At 42.6% G+C, this 22,633-nt stretch overlaps 1 protein-coding gene across 1 annotated transcript in view; it reads right to left on the reverse strand.

Moving 5' to 3' along the window:
- Nlrp1a (NLR family, pyrin domain containing 1A) overlaps positions 1-22,633 on the reverse strand; it is a gene marked incomplete in the record, with an annotated part of 46,628 nt that overhangs the window by 10,371 nt on the left and 13,624 nt on the right. Inside the window, 4 exon segments of the mRNA NM_001145755.2 lie at positions 2,023-2,246; positions 17,154-17,253; positions 18,584-18,666; positions 20,895-20,984. Coding sequence (NP_001139227.2) covers positions 2,023-2,246; positions 17,154-17,253; positions 18,584-18,666; positions 20,895-20,984 — 497 coding nt within the window.

Genomic DNA, 22,633 nt, shown 5'->3' on the forward strand with positions numbered 1-22,633 from the left:
CCCACATCTCAAAGCTGTCAGTAGAACTTTTCAGTATCATTCCTATAGTTTTTTTATGCTGGAAAGATCCTCTACTGAGGGGGTTCATTGAGTCAGGATGCACAGCTTCAGATAGCAGGCTAGGCAGTGTGTCTGAGTCATGATTTAAAGTGATGTCCTTGGGTATGAAGTTGACAACATGGCTATGGTTAGAACTGTGTAGATTGGGTTGGGGATTTAGCTCAGTGGTAGAGCACTTGTCTAGGAAGCGCAAGGCTCTGGGTTCGGTCCCCAGCTCCGAAAAAAAGAACCAAAAAAAAAAAAAAAAAAAAGAACTGTGTAGATTAATGTCATTTGTCAACTTGATATGGATGCTACTAATGGGTCCACTCTCATGACCCTGGGGTCAAATTTCTGGATTGCCTTAAGTGGCGAGGAGCAAGAGGGCAGAGGAAATCTCTTCTTCTGCTGTCCCATGCTATCTGTGTACTGAGAGCTGGCACACACACTCCTTTTGACCAGGGACCAGTGTTGTGGCTAGTCAGGGGCAGAGCCATCTCACCCACCGTGATGACCCCAGAAGCCTTATATTTTTCAGATCATTTTCTGAAGGAATCTTTGGAGATCACTGTGGTTGAAACAATTTATGAGCCTTCTCTATTCTCTTTTGTGGCAATAGTCTTGAAATGGAATGTGATGACATCATTTTCTTCCTGCCTCTAGGAGTGTAATGGCTTACAATGTTGGTTGACCCTGGGTAGCAAATGTTCCTTGTAGTTTCCTAGATTCATTTTGAAAAAGAACTCTTCAAAGCAGTGGCAGGCCACTCCTTCCTGCCTCAGCCTATGGCTGCTGCAGTAAAATATCCCACAGGAGCTGTCCAAAATGCTGGCTCTTTTTGAAATGGTGACACTATAATACTTTAGATTTCATGTTTCCCTGAGGAGCTGTCCACTTCAGCTACACCTCCTCTCCTGCCATAACTCAGAGCCTCGGTGGAATTCCACTGCAGGAGCTGTCCCATAGGTACTGTGCACAGTGGCAACACCTCCTCTCCAGCCTTCCCAGAAGCTCCTCAGGGATGGGACCTGGCAAAAGTCAGCTGCAATCGGGAAAGACTTCCCACCCTAATCCACGAGCCTGATGCAAGGAAAAGGGGGTGAAAAAGAACTCGCCAATCCTGAGCTTCCTTCCCACATACTTAACCAATCCCTGAATAGGAAAACTCACAAGTCCCTGAGCTCCCCAAGCTCAGGACTTGAAATCCCATTGATCTCCAATCTGGAAATCTCTGTCCTAAAAACCCCACTCCCTCAGTAATTCCGTATAAGCCCTGTCCATAGTCCATTCCTTGCTGTCCCCTCCTGGGAGCAGCAGGCAGCCATCCCTGGATTTGTCCCTGAAGATCTTGGACCCTCCAATAACTATCCTTCATGGGATTTTCTGTCTGCTGTGACCCTCTGGTTGGAAGATGCCAAGAAGAGAAGCAATGAAGAGAAGAAGTGAAGAGAAGGAGCAGGGTTGAGGCTCCTGAGCTCCTGAGCTCAGTTGGGAATCCCCTTTCCTGGGAGCTGCAATGCCTCTGCTGAGGATGCTTCCTCTCAGAGCTGTGTGATTCCTGAGCTCCCATGTCTCAGGATGAACTTCCATTGGGATACCTTCTCCCCTCAGAGTTGTATGATCCCTGGGCTTCCAGGATACCTTTCCATCTGAGCAGAGATAGCACACCTTGAGGAACATAGTTTGTAAAGAGTTCTTGATAATCACTAGTCAATATTGCTACTGAGGACATCACTTTCTAATTAGGGACACCTCCTAGTAAAACAGAAATAACATCATAAAGCTGGGAGACATGTGCCTCAAAGAAGATACATCAGACAAGAAGGGATGACAAAACACTTCACTGTCCACCCCTGTAAACTGTTCTGCCTCATTAAGGAACCCTCGAAACACTTATATATCATCCACCATCCTGCAGTTCCTATATGGCCTGATAAGTCCATCCATTATTACCACCCTCCTCCTTATGCTTCCCTTGATTACCTTGGAGGGACACAAAATGAGGGAGGCACACTGCAGTCACAGCTCCGTGCTCAGCCTTGATGTCAAACAGAGGTCCAGCCACCATGTGACTGTGTTGCAAGGGAGTCTCATGCAGGAATTGGCTCCAGGCACAGAATCCAATCTCGATTGTCACTGCCCTTGTCACCACAAAGTGGAGTCCTGTGCTGGGACAGTGGTAGGAACCAGCCATGGGCAATCGCACTCTGAAAGAGGGAGAGGCAGACACCAGTTAACACCACTGCTCATCTGATGTGTGCAGACCCAGTGCAGAGTTCGGGACACAGCCAACTTCAGGCAACTGGCTCTGAGTTTTGTTCCTCTGCTGCCTACATGGATCCCTGATTAGTGATTTAACCTCCCAACTCTGTTTCCTCATCTGTACATAAGGTTATTGACAACACCATCTCGAGAACTCTGAGTACCGAGTGATCTAATGCGAACCTACATGTAACACATGTAGGCAGCTCTCAGCTCTTCCTGTGATAGTGATAACGGTGAGGAATAGGTTGGTATGTGTGCATGTGTGTGTGCATATGTGTGCTAAGTTCTGTGAATCAAACTAGGTTTTGTACACTAAACAAGGGGTCTATCAATGATGTATGTTTTCAGTTCTTAGTGGATATATTCTTTTTAAAGTATTTTATTAGATATATTTCTTTACTTACATTTCAAATGTTACTCTCCTTTCCAGTTTCCTGTTCATAGCCTTCATTCCCTCCCCTCCTCCTCCCCCATGCAGGTATTCCCCCTATACATCTCCCTTATTCCCCTCCCCCATATTCCCCTGCAGTGTGGGATCCAAGGGCTTCCCCTTCCACTGGTGCCCTTCCACTGGCTATTCTCTGCTACATATGCAGTTCAAGCCCTGGGTGAGTCCATGAATACTCTTTTGGTAGTGGTTTAGTTCCTGGAAGCTCTGGTTAGTTGGCATTGTTGTTCTTAGGGGGTTGCAAGCTCCTTCACCTCTTTCTTTTTTTTTTTTCTAAAGATGTTCTCCTTTTCTGTCTGAATTCAGGCTTATCAACTCTTTTTTTGTTTTCTTTTGTATTGTTTTGTTTTCTTTCCACCATCTTTATTAACTTGAGTATTTCTTATTTACATTTCGATTGTTATTCCCCTTCCCGGTTTCCAGGCCAACATTCCCCTAACCCCTCCCCCTCCCCTTCTCCTTGAGTGTTCCCCTCCCCATCCTCTCCCCATTACCACCCTCCCCCTAACAATCACGTTCACTGGGGGTTCAGTCTTGGCAGGACCAAGGGCTTCCCCTTCCACTGGTGCTCTTACTAGGATATTCATTGCTACCTATGAGGTCAGAGTACAGGGTCAGTCCATGTATAGTCCTTAGGTAGTGGCTTAGTCTCTGGAAGCTCTGGTTGCTTGGCATTGTTGTTCATAAGGGGTCTCGAGCTCCTTCAAGCTCTTCGAGTTCTTTCTCTGAATCCTTCAATGGGGGTCCCATTCTCAGATCAGTGGTTTGCTGCTGGCATTCGCCTCTGTATTTGCTGTATTCTGGCTGTGTCTCTCAGGAGAGATCTACATCCGGCTCCTGTCGGCCTGCACTTCTTTGCTTCATCCATCTTGTCTAATTGGATGGCTGTATATGTATGGGCCACATGTGGGGCAGGCTCTGAATGGGTGTTCCTTCTGCCTCTGTTCTAAATTTTTCCTCCTCTAATTCCCCCAAGGGGGTCCTGTTCTCAGTTCAGTGGTTTGCTGCTAGCATTGACCTCTGTATTGGACATGCTCTGGATATGCATCTCAGGAGAGATCTATAGCCTGTCTCTTTCAGCATACATTTTTTAGCTTCATCAATCTTATCTAGTTTTGGTGGCTGTATATATATGGGCCACATATGGGACAGGCCCTCAAGGCATTCCTCGAGTCGCTGCTCTAAATTTTGCTTCCATATCCCCTCCTGTGGATATTTTTCCTCTTTTAAGAAGGAGTGGGAGCATCCGCGTTTTGATCATCCTTCTTCTTGAGCTTCCTGTGGTCTGTGGATTGCATCTTGTGTAATTCAAGCTTTTTGGCTAATATCCACTTATCAATGAGTGCATATCAAGTGTGTTTTTCTGTGGTTGAGTAACATAACTCAGGATAATATTTTCTAGTTCTTTCCATTTGCCTGTGAATTTCATGATGTCATTGTTTTTGATAGCTGAGTAGTACTCCATTGTGTAGATGTACCACATTTTTTGAATCCATTTCTCTGTTGAAGAGCATCTGGGTCCTTTCCAGCTTCTGGCTATTATAAATAAGTCTGCAATGAACATAGTGGAGCACGTATCTTTGTTGTAAGTTGGAGCATCACTTGTGTATATGCCCAAGAGAGGTATAGTGGGGTCCTCAGGTAGTGTGGAATGTCCAATTTTATGAGGAACCTCCAGACAGATTTCCAGAGTGGTTGTACCAGATTGTAATCCCACCAACAATGGAGGAATGTTCCTCTTTCTCCACACTGTCTCCAGCATCTGCTGTCACCTGAGTTTGTGACATTCTGACTGGTGTGAGGTGGAATCTCAGGGTTGTTTTGATTTGCATTTGCCTGATGACTAATGATGTTGAACATTTCTTTAGGTGCTTTTTGGCTATTCAATAATCCTAAAGACTATACATGGACTGACCCTGGACTCTGACCTCATAGGTAGCATTGAATATCCTAGTAAGATCACCAGTGTAAGGGGAAGCCCTGGGTCCTGCTAAGACTGAACCCCCAGTGAACGTGATTGTTGGGGGGAGGGCGGCAATTGGGGAAGGATGGGAGGGGAACACCCATAAAGAAGGTGAGAGGGAGGGGTTAGGGGGATGTTGGCCTGTAAACCGGGAAAGGGAATAACACTCGAAATGTAAATAAGAAATACTCAAGTTAAAAAAAAATCCTCAGCTAAGAATGTTTTGTTTAACTCTGTACCCCATTTTTAAATAGGGTTATTTGACTCTCTGGAGTCTAACTTCTTGAGTTCTTTGTATATTTTGGATATTAGCCCTCTATCAGATGTAGGATTGTAAAGATCCTTTCCCAATATGTTGGTTGCCATTTTGTCCCAATGACAGTGTCTTTTGCCTTACATAAGATTTGCAGTATTCTACAGGCCTCTGGGTTCCCGTAGAGGAGGGCCCAGGAGCAGCAGGTCCGCTGCGTCTGAGACACCACTGGAACCTGAAGGGACTGACCGGATAAACAGTTCTCTGCACCCAAATCCCGTGGGAGGGAGAGCTAAACCTTCAGAGGGGCAGACATGCCTGGGAAACCAGAAGAGACTGCACTCTGCACACATTACTGATTCCAGAGGAAAACACCAAACGCCATCTGGAACCCTGCTGCACGGAAGCTCCCGGAAGGGCGGCACAGATCTTCCTGGTGGCTGCCGCCGCAGAGAGCTCATAAACAACACCCCACAAGCAAACTTGAGCCTGGGGACCACAGGTAAGACCAACTTTTCTGCTGCAAGCGACCTGCCTGGTGCACTCAAGACACAGGCCCACAGGAACAGCTGAAGACCTGTAGATAGGAAAAACTACACGCCCGAAAGCAGAACACTCTGTTCCCATAACTGGCTGAAAGAAAACAGGAAAACAGGTCTACAGCACTCCTGAAACACAGGCTTATAGGACAGTCTAGCCACTGTCAGAAATAGCAGAACAAAGTAACACTAGAGATAATCTGATGGCGAGAGGCAAGCACAGGAACCCAAGCAACAGAAACCAAGATTACATGGCATTCTCGGAGCCCAATTCTCCCACCAAAGCAAACACGGAATATCCAAACACACCAGAAAAGCAAGATCTAGTTTCAAAATCATATTTGATCATGATGCTGGAGGACTTCAAGAAAGACATGAAGAACTTGTTTCAAGAGAACAAGTAGAAACCTACAGAGAGGAATCGCAAAAATCCCTAAAAGAATTCCAGGAAAACATAAATAAACAAGTAGAAGCCCATAGAGAGGAGTCACAAAAATCCCTGAAAGAATTCCAGGAAAACACAATCAAACAGTTGAAGGAATTAAAAATGGAAATAGAAGCAATCAAGAAAGAACACATGGAAACAACCCTGGATATAGAAAACCAAAAGAAGAGACAAGGAGCTGTAGATACGAGCTTCACCAACAGAATACAAGAGATGGAAGAGAGAATCTCGGGAGCAGAAGATTCCATAGAAATCATCGACTCAACTGTCAAAGATAATGTAAAGCGGAAAAAGCTACTGGTCCAAAACATACAGGAAATCCAGGACCCAATGAGAAGATCAAACCTAAGGATAATAGGTATAGAAGAGAGTGAAGACTCCCAGCTCAAAGGACCAGTAAGTATCTGCAACAAAATCATAGAAGAAAACTTCCCTAACCTAAAGAAAGAGATACCCATAAGCATACAAGAAGCCTACAGAACTCTAAATAGATTGGACCAGAAAAGAAACTCTTCCCGTCACATAATAGTCAAAACACCAAACCCACAAAATAAAGGAAGAATATTAAAAGCAGTAAGGGAAAAAGGTCAAGTAACATATAAAGGCAGACCTATCAGAATCACACCAGACCTTTCGCCAGAAACTATGAAAGCCAGAAGATCCTGGACAGATGTCATACAGACCCTAAGAGAACACAAATGCCAGCCCAGGTTACTATATCCTGCAAAACTCTCAACTAACATAGATGGAGAAACCAAGATATTCCATGACAAAACTAAATTTACACAATATCTTTCTACACATCCAGTACCAAAGGATAATAAATGGTAAAGCCCAACATAAGGAGGCAAGCTATACCCTAGAAGAAGCAAGAAACTAATCATCTTGGCAACAAAACAAAGAGAAGAAAAGCACACAAACATAACCTCATATCCAAATATGAATATAACAGGAGGCAATAATCACTATTCCTTAATATCTCTCAACATCAATGGCCTCAACTCCCCAATAAAAAGACATAGATTAACAAACTGGATATGCAACGAGGACCCTGCATTCTGCTGCCTACAGGAAATACACCTCAGAGACAAAGACAGACAGTACCTCAGAGTGAAAGGCTGGAAAACAACTTTCCAAGCAAATGGTCAGAAGAAGCAAGCTGGAGTAGCCATTCTAATATCAAATAAAATCAATTTTCAACTAAAAGTCATCAAAAAAGATAAGGAAGGACACTTCATATTCATCAAAGGAAAAATCCACCGAGATGAACTCTCAATCCTAAATATCTATGCCCCAAATACAAGGGCACCAACATACGTAAAAGAAACCTTACTAAAGCTCAAAACACACATTGCACCTCACACAATAATAGTAGGAGATTTCAACACCCCACTCTCATCAATGTACAGATCATGGAAACAGAAATTAAACAGAGATGTAGACAGACTTAGAGAAGTCATGAACCAAATGGACTTAACAGATATTTATAGAACATTCTATCCTAAAGCAAAAGGATATACCTTCTTCTCAGCTCCTCATGGTACTTTCTCCAAAATTGACCATATAGTTGGTCAAAAAACAGGCCTCAACAGGTACAGAAAGATAGAAATAATCCCATGCGTGCTATCAGACCACCACGGCCTAAAGCTGGTCTTCAATAACAATAAGGGAAGAATGCCCACATATACGTGGAAATTGAAGAATGCTCTACTCAATGATAACCTAGTCAAGGAAGAAATAAAGAAAGAAATTAAAGACTTTTTAGAATTTAATGAAAATGAAGGTACAACATACCCAAACTTATGGGACACAATGAAAGCTGTACTAAGAGGAAAACTCATAGCGCTGAGTGCCTGCAGAAAGAAGTAGGAAAGAGCATATGTCACCTGCTTGACAACACACCTAAAAGCTCTAGAACAAAAAGAAGCAAATACACCCAGGAGGAGTAGAAGGCAGGAAATAATCAAACTCGGAGCTGAAATCAACCAAGTAGAAACAAAAAGGACCATACAAAGAATCAACAGAACCAAAAGTTGGTTCTTTGAGAAAATCAACAAGATAGATAAACCCTTAGCCAGACTAATGAGAGGACACAGAGAGTGTGTCCAAATTAACAAAATCAGAAATGAAAAGGGAGACATAACTACAGATTCAGAAGAAATTAAAAAAATCATCAGATCTTACTATAAAAGCCTATATTCAACAAAACTTGAAAATCTGCAGGAAATGGACAATTTCCTAGACAGATACCAGGTACTGAAGTTAAATCAGGAACAGATAAACCATTTAAACAACCCCATAACTCCTAAGGAAATAGAAGCAGTCATTAAAGGTCTCCCAACCAGAAAGAGCCCAGGTCCAGACGGGTTTAGTGCAGAATTCTATCAGACCTTCATAGAAGACCTCATATCAATATTATCCAAACTATTCCACAAAATTGAAACAGATGGAGCACTACCGAATTCCTTCTATGAAGCCACAATTACTCTTATACCTAAACCACACAAAGACCTAACAAAGAAAGAGAACTTCAGACCAATTTCCCTTATGAATATCGACGCAAAAATACACAATAAAATTCTGGCAAACCGAATCCAAGAGCACATCAAAACAATCATCCACCATGATCAAGTAGGCTTCATCCCAGGCATGCAGGGATGGTTTAATATACGGAAAACCATCAAAGTGATCCATTATATAAACAAACTGAAAGAACAAAACCACATGATCATTTCATTAGATGCTGAGAAAGCATTTGACAAAATTCAACACCCCTTCATGATAAAAGTCCTGGAAAGAATGGGAATTCAAGGCCCATAGCTAAACATAGTAAAAGCCATATACAGCAAACCAGTTGCTAACATTAAACTAAATGGAGAGAAACTTGAAGCAATCCCACTAAAATCAGGGACTAGACAAGGCTGCCCACTCTCTCCCTACTTATTCAATATAGTTCTTGAAGTTCTAGCCAGAGCAATCAGACAACAAAAGGAGGTCAAGGGGATACAGATTGGAAAAGAAGAAGTCAAAATATCACTATTTGCAGATGATATGATAGTATATTTAAGTGATCCCAAAAGTTCCACCAGAGAACTATCAAAGCTAATAAATAACTTCAGCAAATGGCTGGGTATAAAATTAACTCAAATAAATCAGTAGCCTTCCTCTACACAAAAGAGAAACAAGCCGAGAAAGAAATTAGGGAAATGACACCTTTCATAATAGACCCAAACAATATAAAGTACCTTGGTGTGACTTTAACCAAGCAAGAAAAAGATCTGTACAATAAGAACTTCAAGCCTCTGAAGAAGGAAATTGAAGAAGACCTCAGAAGATGGAAAGATCTCCCATGCTCATGGATTGGCAGGATTAATATAGTAAAAATGACCATTCTACCAAAAGCGATCTACAGATTCAATGCAATCCCCATCAAAATACCAATCCAATTCTTCAAAGAGTTAGACAGAACAATTTTCAAATTCATCTGGAATAACAAAAAACCGAGGATAGCTAAAACTATCCTCAACAATAAAAGGACTTCAGGGGGAATCACTATCCCTGAACTCAAGCAGTATTACAGAACAATAGTGATAAAAACTGCATGGTATTGGTACAGAGACAGACAGACCAATGGAATAGAAATGAAACCACACACCTATGGGCACTTGATTTTTGACAAAGGAGCCAAAACCATCAAATGGAAAAAAGATAGCATTTTCAGCAAATGGTGCTGGTTCAACTGGAGGTCAGCATGTAGAAGAATGCAGATCGATCTATTCTTATCACCCTGTACAAAGCTCAAGTCCAAGTGGATAAAGGACCTCCACATCAAACCACATACACTTAAACTAATAGAAGAAAAACTAGGGAAGTGTCTGGAAGACATGGGCACTGGAAAAAATTTCCTGAATAAAAGACTAATGGCTTATGCTCTAAGATCAAGAATCGACAAATGGGATCTCATAAAACTGCAAAGCTTCTGTAAGGCAAAGGACACTGTGGTTATGACAAAACCTCAACCAACAGATTGGGAAAAGATCTTTACTAAACCTACAACAGATAGAGGCCTTATATCCAAAATAAAGAACTCAAGAAATTAGACCGCAGGGAGACAAATAACCCTATTAAAAATGGGGTTCAGAGCGAAACAAAGAATTCACAGCTGAGGAATGCTGAATGGCTGAGAAACACCTAAAGAAATGTTCAACATCTTTAGTCATAAGGGAAATGCAAATCACAACAACCCTGAGATTTCACCTCACACCAGTGAGAATGGCTAAGATCAAAAACTCAGGTGACAGCAAATGCTGGCAAGGATGCAGAGAAAGAGGAACGCTCCTCCATTGTTGGTGGGATTGCAGACTGGTACAACCATTCTGGAAATCAGTCTGGAGGGTCCTCAGAAAATTGGACATTGAACTGCCTGAGGATCCAGCTATACCTCTCTTGGGCATATACCCAAAAGATGCCCCAACATTAAAAAAAAAGACACGTGCTCTACTATGTTCATAGCAGCCTTATTTATAATAGCCAGAAGCTGGAAAGAACCCAGATGCCCTTCAACAGAGGAATGGATACAGAAAATGTGGTACATCTACACAATGGAATATTACTCAGCTATCAAAAACAATGACTTTATGAAATTTGTAGGCAAATGGTTGGAACTGGAAAATATCATCCTGAGTGAGGTAACCCAATCACAGAAAAACACACATGGTATGCACTCATTGATAAGTGGCTATTAGCCCAAATGCTTGAATTACCCTAGGTTCCTAGAACAAATTAAACTCAAGGAGGATGACCAAAATGCAAATGCTTCACTCCTTCTTTAAAAGGGGAACAAGACTATCCTTGGCAGGGAATAGAGAGGCAAAGATTAAAACAGACACAGAAGGAACACCCATTCAGAGCCTGCCCCACATGTGGCCCATACATATACAGCCATCCAATTAGACAAGATGGATGAAGCAAAGAAGTGCAGGCCGACAGGAGCCGGATGTAGATCTCTCCTGACAGACACAGCCAGAATATAGCAAATACAGAGGCGAATGCCAGCAGCAAACCACTGATCTGAGAATGGGACCCCCATTGAAGGAATCAGAGAAAGAACTCGAAGAGCTTGAAGGACTTCGAGACCCCTTATGAACAACAATGCCAAGCAACCAGAGCTTCCAGGGACTAAGCCACTACCTAAGGACTATACATGGACTGACCCTGTACTCTGACCTCATAGGTAGCAATGAATATTCTAGGAAGATCACCAGTGGAAGGGGAAGCCCTTTGTCCTGCTAAGAGTGAACCCCCAGTGAACGTGATTGTTGTGGGGAGGGCGGCAATGGGGGGAGGATGGGGAGGGGAACACCCATAAAGAAGGGGAGGGGGAGGCATTAGGGGGATGTTTGCCTGGAAACGGGAAAGGGAATAACACTCAAAATGTAAATAAGAAACACTCAAGTTAATAAAAAAAAAAGATTTGCAGTATTATGAGGTCCCATTTGTCGATTCTTGATCTTAGAGCATGAGCCATTGGTGGTTTGTTCAGGAAATTTTTTCCAGTGCCCACGTGTTTGAGAGACTTCCCCACTTTTTCTTCTATTAGTTTGAGTGTATCTGGTTTGATGTGGAGATCCTTGATCCACTTGGACTTAAACTTTGTACAGGTTGATAAGAATGGATTGATTTGCATTCTTCTAACATGCTGACCTCCAGTTGAACCAGCACCATTTGTTGAAAATGCTATCTTTCTTCCATTGTATGGTTTTAGCTCCTTTGTCAAAGATCAAGTGAATATAGGTGTGTGGGTTCATTTCTGGGTCTTCAATTCTGTTTCACTGATCTATCTGCCTGTCTCTCTACTAGTACCATACAGTTTTTATGACTATTGCTTTGTAATAGTGCTTGAAGTCAGTGATGGTGATTTCCCCCAGAAGTTCTTTTATTGTTGAATATAGTTTTTGCTATCCTGGGTTTTTTGTTATTCCAAATGAATTTGCAATATGCTCTTTCTATCTCTATAAAGAATCGATAGGAATTTTGATGGGGATTGCATTGAATCTGTAGATTGCTTTTGGCAAAATGGCCAACTTTACTATATTCATCCTTCCAATCCATGAGCATGGAAGATCTTTCCATCTTCTGAGATCTTCTTCAATTTCTTTCTTCAGAGATTTTAAGTTCTTATCATACAGATCTTTCACTTGCTTGGTTAAAGTCACACCAAGATATTTTATATTATTTGGGACTATTGTGAAGGTTGTCATTTCCTTAATTTCTTTCTCAGTCTGTTTATCCTTTGAATAGAGGAAGGCTACTGATTTGTTTGAGTTAATTTTATACCCTGACTCTTTGCTGAAGTTGTTTATGAAGTTAAGTAGTTCTCTGGTGGAACTTTTGGGGTCACTTAAGTACACTCTCATATGGTCTGCAAATAGTGATATTTTGATTTCTTCCCTTCCAATTTGTATCCCTTTCACCTCCTTTTGCTGTCTGATTGCTCTGGCTGGGACTTAGAGTACTATATTGAATAAGAACGGAGAGAGTGGGCAGCCTCGTTTCGTCCCTGATTTTAGTGGGATTGCTTCGAGTTTCTCTCCATTTAGTTTGATGTTAGCTATTGTTTGCTGTATATTGCTCTTATTATGTTTAGATATGGGCCTTGAATTTCTGTTCTTTCTAGGACTTTTCTCATGAAGCAGTGTTGAATTTTGTCAAATGCTTTCTCAGCATCTAATGAAATGGTCATATGGTTCTTATCTTTGAGTTTGGTTATACTGATGAGTAGATTACATTGATGGATTTTCATATATTAAACCATCTCTGCCTCTCTGGGATGAAGCCTATTTGATCATAATGGATGATTGTTTTGATGTGTTCTTGGATTCAGTTTGCAAGAATTTTATTGAGTATTTTTGTGTCAATATTCATAAGGGAAATTGGTCTGAAGTCCTCTTTCTTTGTTGGGTCTTTGTGTGGTTTATGTACAAGAGTAATTGTGGCTTCATAGAAGGAATTTGTTCGTGCTATGTCTGTTTCAATTTTGTGGAAAAGTTTTGACAGTATTGGTATGAGGTCTTTTATTAAGGTCTGATAGAATTCTGCACTGAACCCATCTGGTTTTGGGCTCTTTTTGGTTGGGAGACTTTTAATGACTGCTTCTATTTCTTTAGGAGTTATGGGGTTGTTTAGACGGGTTACTTGTTCCTGATTTAATTGGTACTTGGTATCTGTCTAGAAACTTGTCCATTTCCTACAGATTTTCCAGTGTTTTTGAATATGTGCTTTTGTAGTAGGATCTGAAGATTTTTTTAAATTTCTTCAGATTCTGTTGTTATGTCTCCCTTTTCATTTCTGATTTTCTTAATTTGGATACACTCTCTGTGTCCTATGGTTACTCTGGCTAAGGGTTTATCTATCTTGTTGATTTTCTCAAAGAACCACCTCCTGGTTTTGTTGATTCTTTGTATAGTCCTTTTTGTTTCTATTTGGTTAATTTTACTCTGAGTTTGATTATTTCCTGCCTTCTATTCCTCTTGGGTTCATTTATTTCTTTTTGTTCTAGAGCTTTTAGGTGTGCTGTCACACTGCTGACATATTTTCTCTCCTGTTTCTTTTTGCAGGCACTCAGAGCTACGAGTTTTCCTCTTAGTATCACTTTCATTGTGTCCCATAAGTTTGGGAATTTTGTGTCTTCATTTTAATTACATTCTAAGAAGTCTTTAACTTCTTTCTTTATTTATTCCTTGACCAAGTTGTCATTGAGTACAGCATGTTCAACTTCCATGTATATGTGGGCTTTCTGTCATTATTGTTGTTATTGAAGACCAGTCTTAGTGCATGGTGATCTAATAGCACGCATGGGATTATTTCTATCTTCCTGTATCTGTTGAGGCCTGTTTTGTGCCCAATTATATGGTCAATTTTGGAGAAGGTTCCATGAAATGCTGAGAAGAAGGTATAACCTTTTGTTTTAGAATGGAGTGTTCTATAAATACCTGTTAAATCCATTTGGTTAATAACTTCTGTTAGTTTCTCTACGTCTCTGTTCAATTTCTGTTTTCATGACCTTACCATTGATAAGAGTGGGGTGTTGAAATCTCCTACTATTATCTTGTGAGGTGCAATGTGTGTTCTGAGTTTTAGTAAGGTTTCTTTTATGAATGTAGGTGCCCTTGCATTTGGAGCATAGATATTTAGGAGTGAGAGTTCATCTTGGTGGATTTTTCCTTTGATGAATATGAAGTGTCCTTCCTTATCTTTTTTAATGACTTTTGGTTGAAAGTCAATTTTATTTGATATTAGAATGGCAATTCCAGCTTGTTTCTTCGGGCCATTTGCTTGGAAATTTGTTTTCAAGACATTTACGCTGTGGTAGTGTCTGTCTTTGTCTCTGAGGTGTGTTTCCTGCATGCAGTAAAATGCTGGGTCCTCTTTATGTATGCAGTGTGATAGTCTATGTCTTTTTATTGGGGAATCGAGTCCGTTGATGTTTAGAGACATTAAGCAATATTGATTGTCACTTCCTATTATTTTCGTTGTTAGAGGTAGAATCATGTTTGTCTCTCTTTTGGTTTCATTGCAAGGAAATCATATTCTTGCTTTCTGTATGGTATAGTTTCTCTCCTTGTGTTGGAGTTTTCCATTTATTATCCCTTGTAGGACTGGATATGTAGAAAGATATTGTGTCAATTTGGTTTTGTCGTGGAATATCTTGCTTTCTCCATCTATGTTAATTTAAGTTTTCCTGGATACAGTAACTTGGTCTGGCATTTGTGTCCTCTTAGGGTCTATATGACATCTATCCAGGATCTTCTGGCTTTCATAGTCTCTGGTGAGAAGTCTGGTGTAATTCTTATAGGTCTGCCTGTATATGTCACTTGACCTTTTTCCCTTACTGCTTTTAATATTTTTCTTTGTTTTGTGCATTTGGTGTTTTAACTATTATGTGACAGGAGGAATTTTTCTTCTGGTCCAATCTGTTTGGAGCTCTCTAGGCTTCTTCTATGTTCATGGGCATTTCTTCCTTTAGGATAGGGAAGTTTTCTTCTATAATTTTGCTGAAGATATTTACTGGCCCTTTAAGTTGGGGGTCTTCACTTTCTTCTATACCTATTATCCTTAGGTTTGATCTTCTCATTGTGTCATGGATTTCCTGTATTTTTTGGGCTAGGAGCTTTTTGCGTTTTACATTATCTGTGACAGTTGTGTCAATGTTTTCTGTGGTACCTCTGCTCCTGAGATTCTCTCTTCTATCTCTTGTATTCTGTTGGTGATGCTCATATCTATGGCTCCTGGTCTCTTCCTTTGGTTTTCTATATCCAGGGTTTTCTCCCTTTGTGCTTTCTTTACTGTTTCTATTTCCATTTTAAATAGTTCACTTGTTTGGTTGTTTTTTTCCTGTAATTATTTCAGGGATTTTTTGTGTTTCCTTTCTAAGGGCTTCTACTTGTTTACTTGCATTTCTTTAAGGGAGTTCTTTATGTCTTTCTTAAAGTCCTCCATCATTATCAAAAAATGTGATTTTAAATCTAAATCTTGCTTTTCTGGTGTGTTTGGATATCCAGTATTTTCTTTGGTGGAAGTACTGGGCTCTGATGATGCCAAGTCGTCTTGGTATCTGTTGCTTAGGTTCCTGGGCTTGCCTCTAACCATTGGGTTGTCTCTGGTGTTTGCTTGTCTTGCTGTTTCTGAGAGTGACTTGACCCTGCTGCAGGCCTCTGTGTCAGCACTCCTGTAGAACTGTTTTCTTGTTTTCTTTCAGCCTTTCCTGAGAACAGTTGTTCTGATTTCAGCTGTGGCAGCACTCCTGGAGACTGTCTTCCAGCTCTAGGCATGGGCAGGAATCAAAGGGTCCTGCCCCTGATTGCTCATGTAGGTCCCTGCACCCAGCAGGCCCAGTTGGCACTATGTGATTCACTTTTGGGTCTGGACTGTGGGCAGAAGGTATTCTCCTCTGACTTCTTAGGAATATCCACACTTCTGAGGGTCTAGCTTTCTCCCCCACAGGATTTGGGTTCAGGGAGCTGTTTGGCTGGTTCAGTTCGGTCCTGGGCACAGACCAGGACTGCAGGTACCAGCAGCTGTCTGTTCCTATATCCCTGTGTTCAGAGGCACTGTGCAGTTTCCCCTTGGACCAGGGATGTCGGCTAAGGTGTGCAGAGATGGCAGTCTGTCTTGTGGTCCCAGGATGTCTGCACTCCTGGTGATCTGCTCTCTTCCCCACAGGATTTGGGTGCAGGGAATTCAGTGTTTATATTCTTAAAGTGTATATTTCCCAATAACGAGTCTATCTGATGATAATTGTGGTAAATTGTTGGCTCCAAATCAATGCTTTACCAAGATCTTCAGTTGTTTTTTCAATGCTTTCTGTTTGGTGACTGTTGGGTACACAAGTGCCAGTTTGTTTAGCTGAGACAATGACTGTGGGAGGAGGTTTACAGGTTACTGAAGATATCATCTTTGGGTATTTAGTCATTTATTATTCATGAGACTATAATTCCTGGAAGGCAGGGTTGCCATACACATGGTCATGGTCATGCTCTCAGCTTCAAGGGTTCTTGGTTCACAATGGTTGTTAGTGAAGCAGAAGTGCAGGAGTTCAGGGCTGTAAGCTGAGTCTAAGGACAGGAGAACCCAAATGTATTGAAGGGAGAGATGCTATACATACCAGGACTAAAATAATCACCAGAAAGTCCACATTTCAGATAATGAGCAAGGTTGAGCACAGACTGTTTATATGAAATGACTAATTCAGCACAGTTGATGTGGTAAGAGTTGATTTTGGAAGATGAAGTCCTATCTTAATCATGGGGGATATATAGTGAAATTATTGTGGGTGAAATCATATGGTGTCTTGGACTTAGACTACTGTGACTGCTGAACAATATTTACTGTGACAGACTGACAATATTATGACAGTGTTTACAAAGAATGAGCGTAGTTGAAATGAATTGGAAGTGGTTGATGGGTCTGAGGAACTGGACAAGGATGTACTTGTGGTTTCCTGTTTTATAATTTTTTGAAAAATTTTGAAGAAGACCCCTATTTTTATAACAGCCCCAAATTCTTTTGTAGTCCTGGCCTAACTTCCTGCATTGGCAAAGGAAGAAGTCACTGTAGAGTCTAGGGAGGGTTTCTATCTGTGGGGATCCCTTCTGGAAAGTGGACTGGGGAAAGCCATCCTCTGCCAGGCAGAGCTCACTCACCGGTACAGGTTCCTCTCTCTGTCAACCACCTCAGTAGACACAGGTCCTGAAGGGCCCCAGAAGTCATCATCAGTCCCCAGAGGTTCCATGTGTTTGTCTCCTGGAGAGACAGGAGAGCATGGGTGAAAGGTCCTTAATGGTACAAGTTATGAGGACCATGTAGAAGAGGCCAGGTAGTGGTCACTCTGTTGTCCAGCCTCATTTCCCCTTCCTTCCCTAGTAAGGTACCATGGCTGAACCCTTTTCTAGGTTGACCAGCCTAGGCCTTATCAGGAAGTTCATCAGCAGTCTTTATCACTGGTCCATGGGCTACCTGCATACAGACACTCACATGCACGTGTGTGTGCGTGTGCGTGCATGCGTGCGTGAGAGATAGAGATAGAGATAGAGATACAGGGAGAGAGAGAGAGAGAGAGAGAGAGAGAGAGAGAGAGAGAGAGAGAGAGAGGGAGATTTTGTTTTATTTTCTTTACATTGTGCTTTTGATCAGCCATCCCAACATACCTGCTCCAAGTCAGCTCTTGTGTTTTCTTTTTTTCTAGAATGTCTCAAGTGGATATGGTGAGAACAGAACATAACTCAAAAGAAGGATGAGCAGGGATAGAGAGGTGAGTCCTAAGCCATACTAAATCAGAATGAGACGCAGAGCCCTGGTACAAGCCATAGACTTTAGAGAGGGGCAGTGGTATTCTCCAAGGCTGGGAAGGAAGGAAGTAATCCTCCCTCTGGGTTCTAGGTGTGGAAGGTCTTGCAAGGGGTGGTGCTCTTGTATATGGCGAGGTTATGCTGTTTTATGTCAGAGACAGAGGGATAGAAATGAGGACCACTTCCAGGACATTTTTTACAGATAATTTTTTCTGTATGGGATAGGGAATTTGCACTCACAAAACCTCACCAATATCACTGTTCAACAATTTCTTCCCAATGACAACAATAGTTGACATGCTAGTGTGGATGAATGAACTCTCATATTTCCCCACCCTAAAATGAAGAGCTATATAGGGACTTGACAGCTGGTAGGATTGAGGTAAAGACATTCTTCCCCTGGCAAGGATTACCACATAGGGTATCCAATCCTAAGTGGCTACCCTCAAACATAACTATCTATCTGTCCTATCTATCTATCTATCTATCTATCTATCTATCTATCTATCTCCATTACATTTTATTTATGTATACATATGTATACATAAGTGTAAACACACATATTATTAACAACAATAATATTAAAGAAGAGGTCCAGAATTTGAGAGCTTGTGACTAGAACACAGGAGGAGTTGGAGTGACTAGATAGAGTGGCATAAATGATGTCAGTAGAGTTGTATACAAAATGTGAAAAAAATCAAAAAAGAAAAGGAAATGATGACTTCTTCCTACAGATGCTCCTACAACCTATACTCACATGCTGTGGGGCTGATCCCTTCACGTACCCGATTGTTGTTGTTGCTGCTTGGATGAGGTCAGGCTCTCTTCTCCATCTGTGTTTTCAGTGGGCATCGTCATGTGTGACATCCTACACATAGACATATTTTTTTCCTCAGATGTCAGGAAAAGCTAGGGTTGGTCACATGGTATCCCCAAATAAAATATAAGTAAATCTGAATTTGAATTCTGTCCCAGGCTTCTCTGATCCACAGCTGTATGAAGGTCCCCATCCTCCTGGGCATCTGTGGTGCCTGAAACAGGACAATCTCAATGCCATCCTTTGCTTTATATGAATGTGCTCCCCAGTGTTCACACATTAGAAAGTTCATCCCCAGTGCAATGCCACAGGGCTCCTAGGATGAAGGATCAGACACAATGAGATCACCAGAGCTCTGCTTTCATGAAGAGGTCAATACCATCATCACAGAGGTAGATTCCTGTGGGCCGACCGGATTGCCACAAAAGCCAGCTTAACTTTTTGTTCTCAACATTCCCTATTGTGAAATCAAATGGAAGGGCAAAAAGGACTTCTCTAGATGCAGAGTCCATGCCCTTGCCATTTCTTATATCCAGAGCTGCAAGAAAGACTTTCTGTTCTTTATATGTGGTGCCCAGTGTCAAACTTTATGACAGCCACAGAAAACAGACCAATAATCACTCACTCTGAAGGCTAATCTCCTAGAAAACACCTTCTAAATCTCCCTGCTCTCTGTTCTCTACACACACAAAGCCTCCATCCTAGTGCTAGGATTGAGTGAGCAGTGTCTTCAGCCACTGCCCACATCCTCTGACAGGTTTTCCTACTTCTGATGTGGTCGCTTCCAGCACATTGTCTGCACAGTAGCTGGCCATAGAACATGGGAGGAGATGCCACGTCATGACTGAGGCCCTGAAATGCCTCCCATTGCCTCTGGGTAGAAACAGAAGTTTCTTGGCATGATCCACTATTCTTGCTGTTGCCTCTGTTCCCTTCAGGGCCTCCTGTATCACCCTTTCCTGTTCACTGACCTCTAGACCAGTGACTCTCAAATACCATGTTCAAATGTTTCCTGGGTAGCCTGCTAAATCAGCAATCTCACTGAAGGAAGCTGCCCTACTGAACGTCTGAGCCAGCAGAGATGGAGTGGGGCCAGAGAACCTGCATTTCTGAGGATCTCTAAGGTCATGGTGAAGCAGAGCTGAAGGATGCCACACATGGATCCCTCTCTGTCTAAGGAGCTGCTCTCTCTGCTTCCTAATACTCCAGGCCTGGGGCTTTCTTCTTCTTGGGTCTTCCTACATTTCCTATCTTTGAGTCATCATCACAGCTCACCTCAGCTTTGGATGAGGTCAGACAGACCACCATTGCACTCACAGAATCCTTGGCTATAATTATGTGGACAGTTGAGGGGGGCAAGTGTTCTCTCTTTGCTGGATGGAGGTAATCAATGTTGGGCCATGTCTGGCTTATTCTCAGATGTGCTCTCAGTTGCTTAAAATCATGTATGATGCACAGCATTCCTGCAGGCCCCTTCATTCAATGAATGGATGGCTCTCCTATGTCTACAGACCCCTCCCTTTCACATGTGGCACAGAAGCTAGAATCTTGAGGACAAATAGAATTCACGGTCATGAACTGAAATGTGCCAAAAATCAGGCTCTAGCACAGTCCCTTGGGGTGGCAACGGACTTTTTATTCCTGGAGGTTTCATATCCCATAATAGTGTGTGTGTGTGTGTGTGTGTGTGTGTGTGTGTGTGTGTGTGTGTTTGTGTATGGTACATTCTCTTTTGTGTATGTGTCTGTCTGAGCATTAGAGTTGAAATAGTGATACACATTGTGTATTTTGTTCTCTAAGCGTTTTTCTATGTCTTTCTTCACTGTGACGTTACTTTCATTGCTCCAGTGGTCTGGTTTTACTTGGTGGCCACTGCTATCGCAATTGCTGTTCCCAGTGGACTCTCCACTAAGTCACCCTTTCATAATATTTTTCCCTTCTTTTTTTTTTTTTCCAGAGCTGGGGACCGAACCCAGGACCTTGCGTTTGCTAGGCAAACGCTCTACCACTGAGCTAAATCCCCAACCCTCATAATCTTTTTCCAATGGAAGAGCTTAAGCAGGCATATTATATGATTCTATTTTTCTTAAAAAGCATACCACTTCCCCTACTCCAGAACCCTTCTTACTTCAATTGCTATGGTTTCCTGGTTTCCTACAGGCTTTCTGTAGTTTTCCCACCTCAGGACCCTTTCCCCACCTCTCAGCTTTGAGCCAGCCACATAGGGTCAAGGTTGACCAGATGGAATTCTTTCTCCCCACCACCACACCCCCACTTACCATGTGCTGGAGATGAACAGCTTCGGATTCTTTGTCTCCAGGGCCCTGAGCTCTGTAATCACCTGCTCACTGAGAGAGGCCTGGTCCAGCCTGCAAACACAAGAGGGGGCTGTTTCTTCTAGAATCCACTCTAGGATCTTGAGAAGTCAGAGTCCAGGATTGATCTTGGACTCTGTTCTCTGTGGATCAAGCCAAAGAGGAGGCTCATTCAGTCTTTGATCAAAAAATGAGGACAAAGGGAAGAGAGAGAGAGAGAGAGAGAGAGAGAGAGAGAGAGAGAGAGAGAGAGAGAGAGAGGAAGAAGAAGAAGAAGGAGGAAGAGGAGGAGGAGGAGGAGGAGGAGAAGGAGAAGGAGAAGGAGAAGGAGAAGGAGAAGGAGAAGGAGAAGAAGAAAAGAGAAGAGAAGAGCAGAGAGAGCAGAGAGCAGCAGGCTGAGTGGAAGGAGACGTGTCCATAAGGCAATTTCAATGGGATTTGGTCAGTGTTCAGGAAGATTTGAACACAAGAAAATGACCTTTGGAACATTCCAGAGAAGAAAGGAGGATCTGGCTCTTTATACCTTGTCTCCACAGGCCAATCATTAGAAACAGACTGTCCTAGAGAGGGGACAGTCAGCAAAGGCACCTCTGTGGCCATCAGCATTCCTAGTGGCTGGAGGTCATGTCCATTTCCCCAAAGGGATTCTGGGCAGCTCTTCAAGGTGAACACACAGTGCTGGGATGCAAGGTTTCATGGGCATTCTCCTTCTCACCTCCCCCTCCATTCCTTTAATGCTAAGAAAGGAAAGCTTGTCCTTACAGAGAAGCCATGGCCAATGTCCTCTGCTCCATTGTTATGGCCCTCAGGTTCCAGGGTTGCTGATGGTGTTAGAGTAGTGCCTGACTTCCATGGGTTTCAGAACCTCAGTTCCTAAGCATGGATACATCATCCCCACTCTGACTGCTGTGAGGTACAGAGAAGGCAGGAGGGGAAAGACTCCTCCTCCTCCTCTGAGAGGCTGTGCAATGACACCATCCTGCTTCATGAGATGCTCTCTTGGTGATAGGGCCCTTGAGAGCAGAGAAGGAGTCAGCTAAGAATTCACATGCATCTGAGTTGTCTGGAAGGCAGATCTGTAGCAGCGGCCAGTCCTGGTCATGCTCTTCACTGTGTGAAGAACAGTCTTGGCTGAAAACATGCCAAGCATCTGGGCCTGGTTCAGCTTCCAGAGAGGAGGAACTAAGGTGTGCTTCACTGCCCAACTGCTCCTTTAGGTTTTTGAGTTGCAGCAGAAGGCCAGACAGAGGGAAGTCCCAGGGCATGGGCTTGCCTGATTTTCCTGTTGGTCGGAAGAACCAGCAGGCTGGGTATAGGGGTCTGTACCATCTGTGGTTCTCTGAGCTCATGAAGTAGTCTGACCAGCAAACCCTGGGAAGTGTTCCTTTAGAAACTGCCTGTAGACTTGTGCTGGGGAGGTGGAGCGACTAGAGAGGGATAGCTTAGAGACAGTATGAGAGGCTGTGGAGAAGAAACATGTCTCCAGGGCTGTGGTTTGGATGCTTTCTTAGTTTGCATGGAACTCTAGGAAAGGAGGAATAGGTACTGAAACTATCTTAGGCTTCTGAGGTCAACACCTGTGACTCTCTATAGTTCCAGCCCCTATCTGTTCCAGAGCCTTCCCCACTCTGCCTTTGCCTGGGCTGCTGGCCTCATGCTGTCTGAACCAAGGCCTATTTTTCCTTCATGCCTCAGAGAGCTCT

The sequence above is a fragment of the Rattus norvegicus genome, chromosome 10 (assembly GCF_021556685.1).
Source record: "Rattus norvegicus strain SHRSP/BbbUtx chromosome 10, alternate assembly SHRSP_T2T, whole genome shotgun sequence".
NCBI lineage: Eukaryota > Metazoa > Chordata > Mammalia > Rodentia > Muridae > Rattus > Rattus norvegicus.